Source organism: Salvelinus fontinalis, unplaced genomic scaffold, assembly GCF_029448725.1.
Source record: "Salvelinus fontinalis isolate EN_2023a unplaced genomic scaffold, ASM2944872v1 scaffold_0181, whole genome shotgun sequence".
Taxonomy (NCBI): domain Eukaryota; kingdom Metazoa; phylum Chordata; class Actinopteri; order Salmoniformes; family Salmonidae; genus Salvelinus; species Salvelinus fontinalis.
In genome coordinates, this window is record NW_026600390.1 from 142,841 (window position 1) to 159,644 (window position 16,804).

The 16,804-nt window shown below is 44.3% G+C and overlaps 1 protein-coding gene across 1 annotated transcript in view; it reads right to left on the reverse strand.

The window, feature by feature from the left end:
- The window catches only part of exoc4 (exocyst complex component 4), a gene marked incomplete at its 3' end in the record, with an annotated part of 213,325 nt that overhangs the window by 134,547 nt on the left and 61,974 nt on the right, over positions 1 to 16,804 (reverse strand). The window contains 2 exon segments of the mRNA XM_055912558.1: positions 11,156 to 11,244; positions 12,591 to 12,736. Coding sequence (XP_055768533.1) covers positions 11,156 to 11,244; positions 12,591 to 12,736 — 235 coding nt within the window.

A 16,804-nucleotide genomic window follows, 5' to 3' on the forward strand; every position in this document is an offset into this window, starting at 1 on the left:
GCGAATGAAAAGGTGAAGGGAAAACGTGTCATTTACTCCAAGACGTGCATTTCAGTATCAGGGACTGGAGCGTGAACCCTACACCATACCTGTGACTCATTTATGACATGTCATACAACACATCAAACCAGGATTGCACCCCTCCATCTTGTATTATCACATTGTTCCAATACCTTCCACATGCTCCTTTTCAATCCACAATGGATCATGGCTTCACAGGCTAATGCCTCACTACGGATACCTGTGCTACAAAAACCTACCGTCAAAATACTCTGCAGTTCAAACTGCTGATGTTGTCACACATTGAGTAATGAGTAACCCTCTCCCTCCCTCAACTATGGTTCAACCAGCCCCCGTAGAGAAACTACTTAACTAGTCATATAACCCATACAGCTCAGTACTGGTGACTGATTAGTGAACGGTGACATATTAGTGCATTACATGGCATAAAGCCATGTGTCTATTGAGACCAAGCTGTTAATGGGTCTATACGGACCATCTTCTATCAAGTCAGTGGTCTACACTGGGCATCAGGTAGTCTGCTCCCAGATCTGTTTGCGCTGTATCGCCAATTCCTATGGTCATTGTTATGCTAAACATTCACAGGAGTTGGCTATTCAGCAAAAACAGATCTGAGACCAGGCTAAGGGGAAAAGTAAGCACATTTATCAATTGAGTGGATAGCAAGCTCTTACCCAAAGTATCTATGCACTATTCAGATGCTTTCTGTTTTGCAGTAATTTAATTTGTTGAGGGGGAATGCGAGGAACAGAGAGTGTCTAAATGAGTTGGAGGAGTGGGGAAACAGCAGCGGAATTCAATTTCACATGTTTCTCTCCAAATGGAAGCTCTGCGGGAGGAGATCCGCTGAATGTAAACGGATAGATGTTTGTGTGTGGGGCGGGGGGGGTGTGTACTGATGAAAATGAGTCTGACAAAGCTGTTTTATGGTCTAGTTTTGTATGTTTGTTGTAGTCTCTAGTTTGATATTTCTAATAACTATTTTGTCAACTGTGTTTAATTAAGCAATAATGTGCAAGGAGGTGTGGTATATCGGCAATATACCACGGCTAAGGGCTGTTCTTATGCACAACACAACGCAGAGAGCCTGGATAGAGCCCTTGGCCACAAACCCCCGAGGTGCCTTATTGCTATTATAAACTGGTTACCAACGTAATACAAACAGTAAAAAGTTTTTTGGGGTCATACCTGTGGAATATGGTCTGATATACCACAGCTTTAAGCCAATCAGCATCCAGGAGCTAAACTACCTGGTCTATAAACGCAATTAATCTGGTAACTACATTACATTTTAACCATTCAAAAAAATCTAAAAATCTCGTCGGGATCACTGATCAGGGCCCGTATTTCCAAATTGTTTCAGAGTAGCAGTGTTGAAATGAATAGATATGTACAGCCACGCAGCTAATCAGAGACTCTTATCATTTCCAGCAATGAACTGCCTGTTTTAACATACCCAAGGCTCCAAACTGAAAGCTGCACAAGTAATATCAACCATAATAGCTTCTTAAATGTACTTCTTGTGTTGAACTGAGTACTACTCTCTGTATCTGTGAAGTCAGAGGATTTCTCTGTCACATAAAGTATTGTACAGTATCTCTTTAAAAAACAAATACTGTAACACAAACTGTTTATAAATGGCCATTTTAGAGGGGTCCTTAAAAATTATTTGACACAACAACATGGATCTCTGTGGCCTTTCAGAGACCGGCTTGACTGCCAACTGGCTGTGATAGTCCAAACACGGGCTGTGTGGCTCGACTTCAGTAGCAGGTCATTCATTGTTATTATAGGAAGGGAGGTCTAGTCTAGGAGACACACAGCCATTGGCGTGTGCAAAGCACACAAAATAAGTGTGAATACACAGGCAGAGACAGGTAGAAAGAGACAGAGAGACACTAGTGTGGTAACACCATTTTAACTTGAATACCAGGTTTAGCATCAGGAAACTCGATAGCATCATGATACGCGATACCAAAACGATTCCACGGGGAAAAAAGATGGCATATTAGCCAAAGTCACAGAAAGGCACTTGATCCAGACAGATATTTTGAGTTCAATATCGTTATATTTTTCTAAGACAGCCATGTATGCATTAATGAATCAATTATTCAATCATACAATCAATTTGTTTTTACATAACAACATAATGGTAATTTATTTGAATGTTAAATCCCTATTGATAATCTGGGTAATCAAGATGTAGCCTAGGCCTGTTCACAATACAGGTGAATGCATATTCAATAGAAGTGTGTGCATGCATTGAGTTATTGAGCTTGTTTTGGCTGATTTCATCGGGCTGCAGAGGAAAAACTATCTACTTCCTTTCCATTTGGGACTTGTTTTATTGTGCTGACCAACAACATTTACATAGAAGAATAAATCTCTTATTTTATCAAACCATTCACACACACACACAGTGAGAGAGACGTGACTGAGATGAGGGAGAAGAAGTCAATGAACACAATTTTTGTCAACTTCTATGTTTTTTTTAATGTCATTCAGAGCACCTGATGTGCTCTAGAACTATAAGGAGACATCTGCTGATAGACAGACTTGACAGGTACGGTGCTCTAGAACTATAATGAGACATCTGCTGATAGACTGACTTGACAGGCACGCTACTCTAGAACTATAAGGAGACATCTGCTGGGCTGATAGACAGACTTGACAGGCACGGTGCTCTAGAGCTATAAGGATACATCTGCTGATAGACAGACTTGACAGGCACGGTACTCTAGAATTATAAGGAGACATCAGCTGATAGACAGACTTGACAGGCACGGTGCTCTAGAACTATAAGGAGACATCTGCTGATAGACAGACTTGACAGGCACGGTACTCTAGAACTATAAGGAGACATCTGCTGAGAGACAGACTTGACAGGCACGGTACTCTAGAGCTATAAGGAGACATCTGCTGAGAGACAGACTTGACAGGCACGGTACTCTAGAGCTATAAGGAGACATCTGCTGATAGACAGACTTGACAGGCACGGTGCTCTAGAACTATAATGAGACATCTGCTGATAGACTGACTTGACAGGTACGGTGCTCTAGAAATATAATGAGACATCTGCTGATAGACTTGACAGGCACGGTACTCTAGAGCTATAAGGAGACATCTGCTGACAGACAGACTTGACAGGCACGGTACTCTAGAGCTATAAGGAGGCATCTGCTGGGCCGATAGACAGACTTGACAGGCACGGTACTCTAGAGCTATAAGGAGACATCTGCTGATAGACAGACTTGACAGGCACAGTACTCTAGAGCTATAAGGAGTCATCTGCTGGGCTGATAGACAGACTTGATAGGCACGGTACTCTAGAGCTATAAGGAGACATCTGCTGATAGACAGACTTGACAGGCACGCTACTCTAGAGCTATAAGGAGACATCTGCTGATAGACAGACTTGACAGGCACGGTACTCTAGAGCTATAAGGAGACATCTGCTGGGCTGATCGATAGACTTGATAGGCACGGTACTCTAGAGCTATAAGGAGACATCTGCTGATAGACAGACTTGACAGGCACGGTACTCTAGAGCTATAAGGAGACATCAGCTGGGCTGATAGACTTGATCCTCTCTCAATCAGTAGAAGACATGAAACACATTTGACAGCACCAAAACTTTTTTCATGTTCTATTATCTAACAAGTACAGAAGTTTAAGTATACAGTGCAACACCCTCCCATCTGTCCTTAGATAATTAGTCAGGCACACAATCACAAAGGACAGAGTCACGCTATCGTACATTCAGACCATGAGGATCAATCAGCGCCTTAGTAAGGTCAAATGAAGAGAAAGAAGAATTAACGAGAGAAAGAGAGAGATCAGCAGACTCAACGAGAGAGAGGGTGAGCATGTACCTAACACCTTCCATCATTTTAATCCTCTAATAATTATTGACTTTTCTCCCAGGGAAGTTCAATTCCATTTCAGGTTCCATTTATGAATATGATAAATCCTAATTGGAAGGTCGGCGGAAGTCAAGAATCGATCGCTCAAATCAGTCAATGGCGTGGTTCCCCTTGAACACAGGGCACTGGAGGAGTACAGATTAGATGAGTGATCTTTCTATTAAAAGATAACAGCTAGATTGAGGGGATTATGACCTTTTCATGTGTGATCTGGGAACATGAGGGTATGAAGAGGAAGAGGATGGTTGGAGGATTCTGGATTTCCTGCTTATTCCCTCCTGATTCCAGAAACCCTCCAACTGGGATTTCTAGAAAACCAGGAAACATATTGAAAGATCACAAAATGTTTCAAGCCTGTGTGTGACTGAGCTATAAGGTATTGGTTCCCTAGAAGCTGTTGGAGAGATATTATCAGACTAAGATGAGAAGTGTTCTTTGCTGTGGACTTACAGAGCAGTCAGAACGGGGCTAATCCTCATTGTCTGCCACAGCCCTCTTCCTCACCCCTCGACCTGACAGGCCTGACATAAGAGACATACAGGAGTCTCAATCGGTGCAGCTGCATGGAGCTTATGCAGTACACAGATACTATGTATGCATGTCTGCCTGTGTGTTTGTAACACACACACAAATACATTAGTGCAACCCCCCCCCCCCCACACACACACACACAGCTCTCTCTCGCTACTTCCCCTCTTTCAGTCAGTGTTTCCATTTGCATCTCTCTCCCTCCCCATTGTGTGGCACAAATCAGTTTGACGGGAAACACAGGTCCCGCTCCCTCGGAGCAGTCAGTCACTGTGCGCCTCTCCACTCCTCGTCCCCAGGGTAGCACGCTATTACGCAGAAACAAGACCACTAATACACAGATTGCCTTTTCTCCTCGAGGTAGACAGATACACACACACACATGCAGGCAGACATACTGTAGAAGGACACACACACACACACAATATAAATTAAGGGAGAAAGAACCTCATTTTGTAACTCAATTCAAGGTGGACTACTGCGGAGAGTCAACTATTTTGTTTGACAACAAGCCATTTTGAAATTCAAAAAGGGGAATATGGCAGACTGGGGGATAGAAACGCGTGAAACAGAGGGCCTATTATGAGCGTGCCTGGGTGGGAGGTCCTACGGGGCAGGAGCGGAGGCTGAGAGACAAACCTCTGTGTTTGGATCATGGTGTAGCTGTCATTTCAACACTGCCTGCCCCGGGGTGAGGTAATACAGCTCTGTCCTGTTGCTGCGCTGACAAAAACAACTCAAAAAGGTGTAGTCTTAAAAAAAAAAACGTGGTTATTGAGAAATATCTTGGAAATGGCAATGATGACCACCCCGCTCGCTCTCTCCCAACCGGCACTTTGGAGGAGAAAATAAAGAGAGGAAAGGATATAGCAATTGCCTGCATTCAGGCCCATGATAACAAATCTGTACCTTGGAAGTGGTTTCCCTGTTTCCATCATTTATTCATGGAGTCGGGAGTGGATGGAAGGAAAAGGTCTCTGTACTATGATTCTAGACCAGAAAGAGAGAGCCTCTCTATATTATGATTCTAGACTAGAAAGAGAGAGCCTCTCTATATTATGATTCTAGACCAGAAAGAGAGCCTCTCTATATTATGATTCTAGACTAGAAAGAGAGCCTCTCTATATTATGATTCTAGACTAGAAAGAGAGCCTCTCTATATTATGATTCTAGACCAGAAAGAGAGCCTCTCTATATTATGATTCTAGACTAGAAAGAGAGCCTCTCTATATTATGATTCTAGACCAGAAAGAGAGCCTCTCTATATTATGATTCTAGACTAGAAAGAGAGCCTCTCTATATTGTGATTCTAGACTAGAAAGAGAGCCTCTCTCTATTATGATTTTAGACCAGAGAGAACCTCTCTATATTATGATTCTAGACCAGAGAGAACCTCTCTATATTATGATTCTAGACTAGAAAGAGAGAGTCTCTCTATATTATGATTCTAGACTCGAAAGAGAGCCTCTCTATATTATGATTCTAGACTAGAAAGAACCTCTATATTATGATTCTAGACCAGAAAGCGAGAGCCTCTCTTTATTATGATTCTAGACCAGAAAGAACCTCTATATTATGATTCTAGACCAGAAAGTGAGAGCCTCTCTATATTATGATTCTAGACCAGAGAGAACCTCTCTATATTATGATTCTAGACCAGAAAGCGAGAGCCTCTCTATATTATGATTCTAGACCAGAGAGAGAGAGTCTCTGTATATTGATTCTAGACCAGAAAGAGAGAGCCTCTCTGTTCAAAGAGCTAGCTAGAGGGAGATTAAACATACAGGGACATGTCTCCTGCCTTCCCTCTGTGTCTCACACACACACCTATACCCATCTATACAAACCCACAACCACTCAGCTGTGGGTCCATATGTAGCTATAATGAAGCCTTTAGATGAAGCTGTGGATTAATGGAAGCATACGCGGTGTGCTTCACTGGAGAGCCGATGTAATTAAGCTTCCTAAGCTCTGGGCGTGTGTTTGTAATGAGGGAGACGGAAGGGCCCCTTCACTCACTCACACACACGCACACGCACGCGCGAACAACCCTGAAAGATACTGTTTGTTAAGGATATGTAACAGAATGTACCATCTCCCTCAGGTAAAGAGACAAAGAACAAACAGTCCACCATCCACAGCAAGTAGTACTACACTCCTGTCACTGCAGAGAAGTACAGCCTTTATTTATCATGGGAAACACAGCTAGTAGTACTACACTCCTGTCACTGCAGAGAAGTACAGCCCTTATTTATCATGGGAAACACAGTGCCCTTTAATTACATTAGTAATGTACATCAGTTTATTAGGAACACCCATCTAGTACCGGGTTGGCCTTCACTTTGCCTCCAGAACAGCCTGCATTCTTCGGGGCATGGAAATGTTTCTCAGTCGGTATCAAGGGACCTAATGTGTGAGAGGAAAACATTCCCCACCCCATTACACCAACGCAACCAGCTTGCACCGTTGACACTAGGATGGGGCGATGGACTCATGCTGCTTACGCCAAGTCCTGACTCTGCCATCAGCATGACACAACAGGACTCGTTGGAGCAGGCGATGTTTTGCCACCCCTCAATTGTCCAGTGTTGGTGATCGCGTGCCCACTGGAGCAGCTTCTTCTTGTTTTTAGCTGATAGGAGTGGAACCTGGTGTGGTCGTCTGCTGCAATAGCCCATCTGTGACAAGGACCGACAAGATGCTATTCTGCACAACCCTTTTGTACTGTATCGTTATTAGCCTGTTTGTGGCCCGCCTGTTTGCTAACGCGAAACTTGTCATTCTCCTTCCACCTCTCATCAATGAACTGTTTTTTGCCCACAGGACTGCGGCTGACTAGATGATTTTTGTTTGTCACACCAATTTCAGTAAACCCTAGACACTGTTGTGTGTGAAAAGTACAGGATGCATCGACGATCATACCACGCTCTAAGTCGCTTAGGTCACTCGTTTTGCCCATTCTAACGTTCAGTCGTACAGTAACTGAATGCCTCGATGCCTGTCTGCCTGCTTTATATACAGTTGAAGTCATACTGTTTACATACACCTTCGCCAAATACATTTAAACTCAGTTTTTCACAATTCCTGACATTTAAGTAAAAATTCCCTGTCTTAGGTCAGTTAGGATAACCACTTTATTTTAAGAATGTGAAATGTCAGAATATTAGTAGAGAGAATGATGTCAGCTTTAATTTCTTTCATCACATTCCCAGTGGGTCAGAAGTTTACATCCACTCAATTAGTATTTGGTAGCATTGCCTTTAAATTATTTTAACTTTGGTCAAACGTTTCAGGTAGCCTTCCACAAGCTTCCCACAATAAGTTGGGTGAATTTTGGGCCATTCCTCCTGACAGAGCAGGTGTAACTGAGTCAGGTTTGTTGGCCTACTTGCTCGCACACGCTTTTTCAGTTCGCCCACAAATGTTCTATGGGATTGAGGACAGGGCTTTGTGATGGCCACTCCAATACCTTGACTTTGTTGTCCTTAAGCCATTTTGCCACACTTTTGGAAGTATGCTTGGGCTCACTGTCCATTTGAAAGACCCATTTGCGACCAAGCTTTAACTTCCTGACTGATGTCTTGAGATGTTGCTTAAGTATATCCACATCATTGTCCATCCTCATGATGCCATCTATTTTGTGAAGTGCACCAGTACTTCCTGCAGTAAAGCACCCCCACAACATGATGCTGCCACCCCGTGCTTCACGGTTGGGATGGTGTTCTTCGGCTTGCAAGCCTCCCCCTTTTTCCTCCAAACATAACGATGGTCATTATGGCCAAAAGGTTATATTTTTGTTTCATCAGACCAGAGGACATTTCTTCAAAAAGTACGATCTTTGTCCCCATGTGCAGTTGCAAACCATAGACATGCTTTTTTATGGCGGTTTTGGAGCAGTGGCTTCTACCTTGCTGAGCGGCCTTTCAGGTTATGTCGATATAGGACTCGTATTACTGTGGATATAGATACTTTTGTACCTGTTTCCTCCAGCACCTTCACAAGGTCCTTTGCTGTTGTTCTGGGATTGATTTGCACTTTTCGCACCAAATTACGTTCATCTCTAGGAGACAGAACGTGTCTCCTTCCTGAGCGGTATGACAGCTGTGTGGTCCCATGGTGTTTATTCTTGCGTACTATTGTTTGTACAAATGAATGTGGCACCTTCGGGCGTTTGGAAATTACTCCCAAGGATGAACCAGACTTGAGAAGGTCTACAATTTATTTTCTGAGGACTTGGCTGATTGCTTTTAATTTTCCCATGATGTCAAGCAAAAAGGTACTGTGTTTGAAGGTAGGCCTTGAAATACATCCACAGGTACACCTCCAAATGACTCAAATTATGTCAATTTGCCTATCAGAAGCTTCTAAAGCCATGACACCATTTTCTGGAATTTTCCAAGCTGTTTAAAGACACAGTCAACTTAGTGTATGTAAACTTCTGACCCACTGGAATTGTGATACAGTGAATTCTAATTGAAATAATCTGTCTGTAAAATTTTTTTGTAAAAATGACTTGTGTCATGCACAAAGTAGAAAACTATAGCCAAAACTATAGTTTTTAACAAGAAATTTGTGGAGTGGTTGAAAAACGAGTTTAAATGACTCCAACCTAACAGGCTGACTACACCGCGTCGCTTGCACGAGCATTGCAAAATAATTTTAGAAATCTCTATTATTCAATTATTGCACCCACACTGCTCGCGCGTGCGCGCCAACGAGTGTCTGCGTTGCCAGGGGCTAAGATAGAAGTCAGTTCTATTTGTGACGCAGATCGCGCTGCAAGTCCTGCCTCTCCCATCTCCTCATTGGTTTATAGAAGCAGGTACCCACATGCCATTCCCTCATTGGTTTTCCCACGTGGGTGACTAAAGACGAACGAGGTCAGTGCAGTTAATTTATGGAAGTTGCCAATCACAATATAAAGTCAAGAGAAGAAAAAGCCTGGAAGGATGAGAGATGACTAGAAATGATTCAGTTGACAATTTTATATGTGGATTAATTGGTGGAGTAGAGGACCTTGTGCATTTCAGGTAAAATAACAACTCAATGTTTATATCCCAGTACAAATTAGCTAGCAACAGCAAGCTACCTAAATATGACAAATTAGCTAGCAAGTGCAAGCATGCTAGCTAAATTGCCATAAATGTTTAATGGTTTTCGACCTGTCCCCAAATGAATATAATTGGTTAACAGTTTGTTTTGATATTTTAACCTGCGTGTCGTGATCGCGTTTGGTGTGGGAGAACAAAATACATTTATGCACGATGGCGCACGCTCCACAGCCGGTTTGGGTTCCGTGTAAGTGTATGTAAACTTCCGACTTCAACTGTAGCAATCCACGGCCACGTGTCTGTAGGAGCTAACCATTTTCGTGAACGAGGTGGTGTACCTAATAAACTGTGTAGATTTTGTTAGATTTGATTATTGGAGCTCTAAACATCACACTCCAACAAACTGAGTCAGCTGCACTATCAAACTGGCATCAGCCAATAGAGAAAGTGTACTGGTGATGGTTGACTGTGTGAATGCATTACTGTATATCGAGGTGAGATCTTATGTCTAGTAGAGAAAAGACTGCTCTCTTTAAGTGTTGGATAATCCCTTGGCCAGGCTAACTCAACATCTCTCAATCTCTCTCTGTTCTACAGTCAGCTTCATTTAAAAAAGAGATTGACCGTTGTCTCAAAGTCTCTACATGTTTTTCTAATTATAATGTATTCCTTCAGAAATCACTGAATAGCTTCTACATACAGTGGTGTGATGATAACAATTACTTGTAACCCCCCCTCCTCATCCAAGTCGATTTATTTAACTTTTCTAAATAATGTGATTCCTTGAATCTCTCTCCGCCATTCAGGTCCCTAGCAGTCTGCGGAACCCGAGCTAAGCATTGTGACAGCAGAAATGAAAGGCAGAGAAATCTCATCTTCGTTTAACGCTGCCAGGCATTCAACCACGGGCCCAAATATTGTTTTATTATCTTTTTCACATCTGAGCTACCGAGGGGAAAGGACAAAAGTTAGCGGCTATTTGAAGCACATTTTTTGAAGGAAATGGTAATATGGACTTGTCGAACGGGGACATCATTTTGTGTATGGAGGTTGTATGCTAGGTTAGCGTTTCCTATCAGAAATGAAATCATACCTCGAGGCCTGCGAGGGAGGGTCGTTGAGATGTTTCACCTGTTCAGTGCTAAACAGGTGACACTTAGCATTGCTGTGACTCACCTTAAAGTTTGCTCGAAATGCAATCATGGAAATTGTGACATATGACCGATTATGCAGGATCTGAAAATAATTCCTCTCACTTCCATTTTACACACAGGCAATGTCTCAGAGGAACGGGGTTTGAAAAAAACGATGAAACAAGCAGGCAAACAGTGCTGTCAGGCGCCGCTGATTGAAACCACAAGGTCATCGCAGAGCGAGGGAGTAAGGGGAGAGAAACGAGAGACAGAGGAAAAGCTGTGGAACAGTGAGACTCTCCAGGGACTCACTCTCCAATCTCCCCCTCGCTGTCTGTCTGTGCGTGTGTGTCTGTGTGTGTACCTGTCCAGCGCAGGACTCTGTTATAGTGTTGAGCTTGAGGTGCAACACGGGGCGCTCTTTGTTTTGGCACCTCCCTTGTTCTACTCCTTCCCAGCTCTGTACCTCTCCACACCCCTCCCTCCCGCCCTCCCTTACCTTGTAGTTCTCCACTCTTGCTGTACAGCTCTCTCCTCTGTTCCCTCAGGTAGGCACTCATGCTGATGGCGTGAGACGACGACTCAAACCTGGAAGAGAGAAACACACTTTCACTCTAGCCTGGTCCCACATCTGTTTGGGCTGTCTCTCTAGCCTGGTCCCACATCTGTTTGGGCTGTCTCTCTAGCCTGGTCCCACATCTGTTTGGGCTGTCTCTCTAGCCTGGTCCCACATCTGTTTGGGCTGTCTCTCTAGCCTGGTCCCACATCTGTTTGGGCTGTCTCTCTAGCCTGGTCCCACATCTGTTTGGGCTGTCTCTCTAGCCTGGTCCCACATCTGTTTGGGCTGTCTCTCTAGCCTGGTCCCACATCTGTTTGGGCTGTCTCTCTAGCCTGGTCCCACATCTGTTTGGGCTGTCACTCTAGCCTGGTCCCACATCTGTTTGGGCTGTCTCTCTAGCCTGGTCCCACATCTGTTTGGGCTGTCTCTCTAGCCTGGTCCCACATCTGTTTGGGCTGTCTCTCTAGCCTGGTCCCACATCTGTTTGGGCTGTCTCTCTAGCCTGGTCCCACATCTGTTTGGGCTGTCTCTCTAGCCTGGTCCCACATCTGTTTGGGCTGTCTCTCTAGCCTGGTCCCACATCTGTTTGGGCTGTCTCTCTAGCCTGGTCCCACATCTGTTTGGGCTGTCTCTCTAGCCTGGTCCCACATCTGTTTGTGCCGTCACTTTAGCCTGGTCCCAGATGTGTTTGTGCCGTCGCTCTAGCCTGGTCCCACATCTGTTTGTGCCGTCACTCTAGCCTGGTCCCACATCTGTGCCGTCACTCTAGCCTGGTCCCACATCTGTTTGTGCCGTCACTCTAGCCTGGTCCCACATCTGTTTGTGCCGTCACTCTAGCCTGGTCCCACATCTGTTTGTGCCGTCACTCTAGCCTGGTCCCACATCTGTTTGTGCCGTCACTCTAGCCTGGTCCCACATCTGTTTGTGCCGTCACTCTAGCCTGGTCCCACATTTGTTTCTGCTGTCTTGCCAACTCCTATGGTCATTGTCACGCCTTAGCCAAACCGATCAGGGACTAGACTACTGTCACTCCTATTCAGAGACCCAGTCCTTACACTACAGAGGTCAGCAGTTAACACCCAGAGATACTACTACAGGTCTGCCTTGTGGTTGGGGTACATAACGTAAAAGGGCTTTGGCTAAGTCCGTATGCAACAGCCTGAATCAGCACACTAATACTATAGACATCCCTACTGTACAGTAACTTGGTTCTGTTAGGGTTCTGAAGTGTTCCCCCTTTTCCTTGACTAAAACGCACTTTCAAAGGACATTCTCCATCAAGTCAAGCATGTTTTATAGTACATCAGTAGGCTTAATCTAGGTCCGGTAAAACTGGCCCTCAATGCTCAAGTTTTTTAGCCTGTCTGTGTCTTACTTGAAGAGGGACTGCTTGGCACGTTGGGGTTTCTTCTTGGCGAAGAAGGCTGCGAACTCGCTGCCGGTGCTGGCGTAGGTGAGCTGGGCAGAGGGCTCGGCAGCACTTTTAGTGTTCTTCACATCCAGGTAGTCCATCAACAGAACCTAGAGAACATTGCCATTTCAGTCATTTAGCAAAGGCTTGTGTACTTACTTAGATTTAGCAGACGCTCTGGGAGCGACATCCAATAAACGCATTCCACTAAGTAAAACAATACATATGACATGTCATCAATGACAACTCACTGACAGACGGCTCAAGTTCTTTGTTTTTCAAGGTAGGATTCATCCAACGGAGTGGAGTATAGAGCAACAGTCATCACTGTGAGTGGTGACAATCTAGCCTAATCTACGATCCTCCCAAGAACAACACACAACTAATGTACATATTATGATGTCAGTTCATGTATGTAATAGCCTTATGTCATATAATACATTGAACATAAGGAAGTATGTTGTCAGCAGAACAATGATCTATAACTGATTGTGTCATCGAGGTTAACACAGCAATCCACCAAAAAGTTCCGGCGAGTCATCAAAATATCACATCCCCATTTCTAAGTCCGTCTACATATTTAAAACCCCCTCCGTCCATGTCTCATCAACGCTCATAAATACCTGATACAGATCTAATAACAACCCCAGACTGACAGATATTGAAGATGTCGGGTATGGAAGTTAACTTTCCTCGTTGTCTTCCCCCAGTATCTCCCCATCTCTCCACGACAACATATGTTCTAAATTAGCCTCCCATTCCTAATGGCTTCATCATTTAGCAGGGCCATTTAGCCCGTGTCGTTCTAATTCTGACCCGCGTAGCGTCGTGGCGGGGCGGCCCAAAGTGGTGCGAGAGTAATGGTGGAGCAGATGGAAATACAGTCGACCTCTAATGATGTCATTACTGCTGGAGAAAAGACCCCCGTCACCACGGAGGGAAGACTTCAGCACACACGCTAGTGTGAGCAAACTGGCATGGACACAGACACACACACCTACCCGCCCCTCCCCCGACAACACACATGCCGACCCACTACACAGACACACTTTTCCCTTCTCTCCCCCTCTGGAAGCCATCACTCAGGCCCCCCTGCCACCCCCCTGCCCTCTAGCGACACCGTGCAAGCCTAGCAGAGAGCGCTAATCCTGTCAGTGTATTAATTACTAATGACCATGTGATCTGCTGATGGAGCATGGCCCACTACCTAACCCGGGAGACTTAATTAAATGCCGGCGTTAGGCTGATGAAGGGGCTCCGACACTAATATATTGCATTAGAGGGAGTAAACTTGAAGCAATTAACCACACCAATAGGACAGACAGACGGCCGGACGGGCAGACGGACAGAGGGAGAGGGTATGAACAGGACAGATGAGAGAGGGGGAGATGAGAATAAGCAATATCCCCAAAGGAGATCAGATGGTGGTGGTTTCCCCTGACTTGCTAGGAGTATCACAGATTATTGTGAAATAGACACACATTTATTTTTGGAAATTCATGACAGGCACACAAACATTTGTTTACCTTTTTTTTATATAGAGAGTGCATTTGAATCACAGATAAAAACAGCGGGTTACTTAAGACAGAAAGGACAGGTGGGAGGTTAGTCGGGGAGGATGGGTGGCCGTATAACGGGAGTGTCTAGCAACCCAAACAACTCACGTTATGAACAACTTTAGCATTTTAGCTAATTAGCAACAACTTACTACTTTTTAACTACTTAGCTAGGATGTTAGTTAACCCTAAACCTAACCCTTTAACTACTTAGCTAGCATGTTAGTTAACCCTAAAGCTAACCCTTTAACTACTTAGGTAGTATGTTAGTTAAACCTAAACCTTTAACTACTTAGCTAGCATGTTACCTAATCCTAAACTTTACCCCTAGTCCAGCTAACGTTAGATACCTAGCTAGCCTAGCTAACATTAGATGACAAGCTAACTTTAGACAATAAATTGGGATTTGTGTAATGTACACAGATGTGTTATGTAGAAAGAAAATAATGTAATACACACAAAGTGCGTTATGAAGAAAATGAAATGACCTCTCTGAAGACGACATCAAATCAAATGTATGGTATGAGACTGGACAGACTTCCTTTTGACAACAGACTACTGCAAACAGCCTGCTGCAAACTCCGGCTCAAAGCACAATGGATATGAAGTGCAGAGGATCAGAATAGTATCAGTTATATCATAAATATGTGGTTGACAATGCCTCTGAAATGTCCTGAAATGTCGATTTATGTGGCAAGAGTGGGGATTATTATATTAATCCTTGCATTGAACATGCTATATTGCTGAGTCTGTAGGTGGGTGTGTGGGTGGCTTTTGTGAGGGTTTAAAAATATTTACTTCCACCTGATAAACTTGCTCATTGAAAATGTCAATAAAAAGTTACTGTGACAGAAATTATTGTGTCAATTGTGCAAAGTACTGACAGAAATATGTAAAGTTTAGCTATGTACGTTTTTGGCAGCTGAGCCCCAACAACAGTGCCTTGGAAAACCCCTCCAACACTTTGCCAAAGTCTCTGTTGCCTAGGCAACAAGTGGATTGTCGGTCATCCATGACTTGGTTATTTTACACTGAAACTACACCTCAACGGACAAGTGATGCTATCATATTCAATACTTAACATTTTCACTAAATAGATAGGCTTTCAACTTACTCTATAAAGTTATGGAAATAAAAGTTAGCAAAATGAGAAGGAGTAAAAAGCAACCAACAGCTTCTCCAGGTTACTCAAGTCAAGACAGGCACTGTTACATGGGATGATAAATAACACTTTGGCTGCTACAAGTTAGCTGGTCTTGGCTGTAGTGGAGTTGCCTTGGGTACTGCTACTTTTTCTCCCTCTATCTGCTCTCCCATTTCACTGGCCCTCCAAAATGTAAGTAACATGTATTTCAAATAGCCGGATATCCAACAAAATTGTTAATTGTGAAATTATTTCAAACCCCCAACCCAAGTGCGTGTGTGCATGCGTGCATGTGTGTGTGTGTGCATAAATGCCCAGACGGGCGGTAGTTTTGATTGTTTGACGTAACTGTGGTGTGTGTGTGTGTGTGTGTAGGAGAGAGGTGTTTTGGGCGTTAGGATCGAGGTGCAACACGGGGCGCTCATGTGATTCAAATCACCTTTATTCCAGCAACAACAACATCTCATTCCAAACACCTTTCTCCTCAAACATATTAGGTCTTATTACCATCATCTTTAAATGGCCAGGTAGACGCCTCATTACCCTAACAGACCTCGTAGAGGCAAAGAGACAAGGATGGGAAGGTTGGCTGCTGCTCTCAATAGAGAAACGGAAATTAGAATTGGAGAGAGAGGAGAATGCTTGGGAGAGGAGAGAATGCTTGGGAGAGGAGAGAACGCTCGGGAGAGGAGAGGAGAGAACGCTCGGGAGAGCAGAGGAGAGAACGCTCAGGAGAGCAGAGGAGAGAACGCTCGGGAGAGCAGAGGAGAGAACGCTCGGGAGAGCAGAGGAGAGAACGCTCGGGAGAGCAGAGGAGAGAATGCTAGAGAGAGCAGAGGAGAGAATGCTAGGGAGAGCATAAGAGAGAATGCTAGGGAGAGCAGAGGAGAGAATACTAGGGAGAGCAGAGGAGAGAATGCTAGGGAGAGCAGAGGAGAGAATGCTAGAGAGCAGAGGAGAGAATGCTAGAGAGAGCAGAGGAGAGAATGCTCGGGAGAGTAGAGGAGAGAATGCTAGAGAGCAGAGGAGAGAATGCTAGAGAGAGCAGAGGAGAGAATGCTCGGGAGAGTAGAGGAGAAAGCTAGGGAGAGGAGAGAATGCTAGGGAGAGGAGGAGAGACCAGAGGGAGAAAGGGAGAGAGGAACAGAAAGGGAGAGAGGAACAGAAAGGGAGAGAGAAGGGGTTGCGAGGGTCTTGGTCACAAGCGACTAAGGGATGATGAACAACAAAATGATCACAGCTGACAAAACATGAGCGCCCCGTATCGCACCTCAAGACTAACGCTATAACAGAGGCCAGAGCTTGCTAGTCTCACACATTCCCAAACACATAGGCCTACGCATACAAAACACACACGAATGCACGCACACACTCTCACAAACATGCATAGTCAATATGTAGCCTACACACACACAGACCAGAGGTCCAGCGCTCATCGAAGACAACAGCAACAAGGTGGAACAGAGACAAAGCAGAGC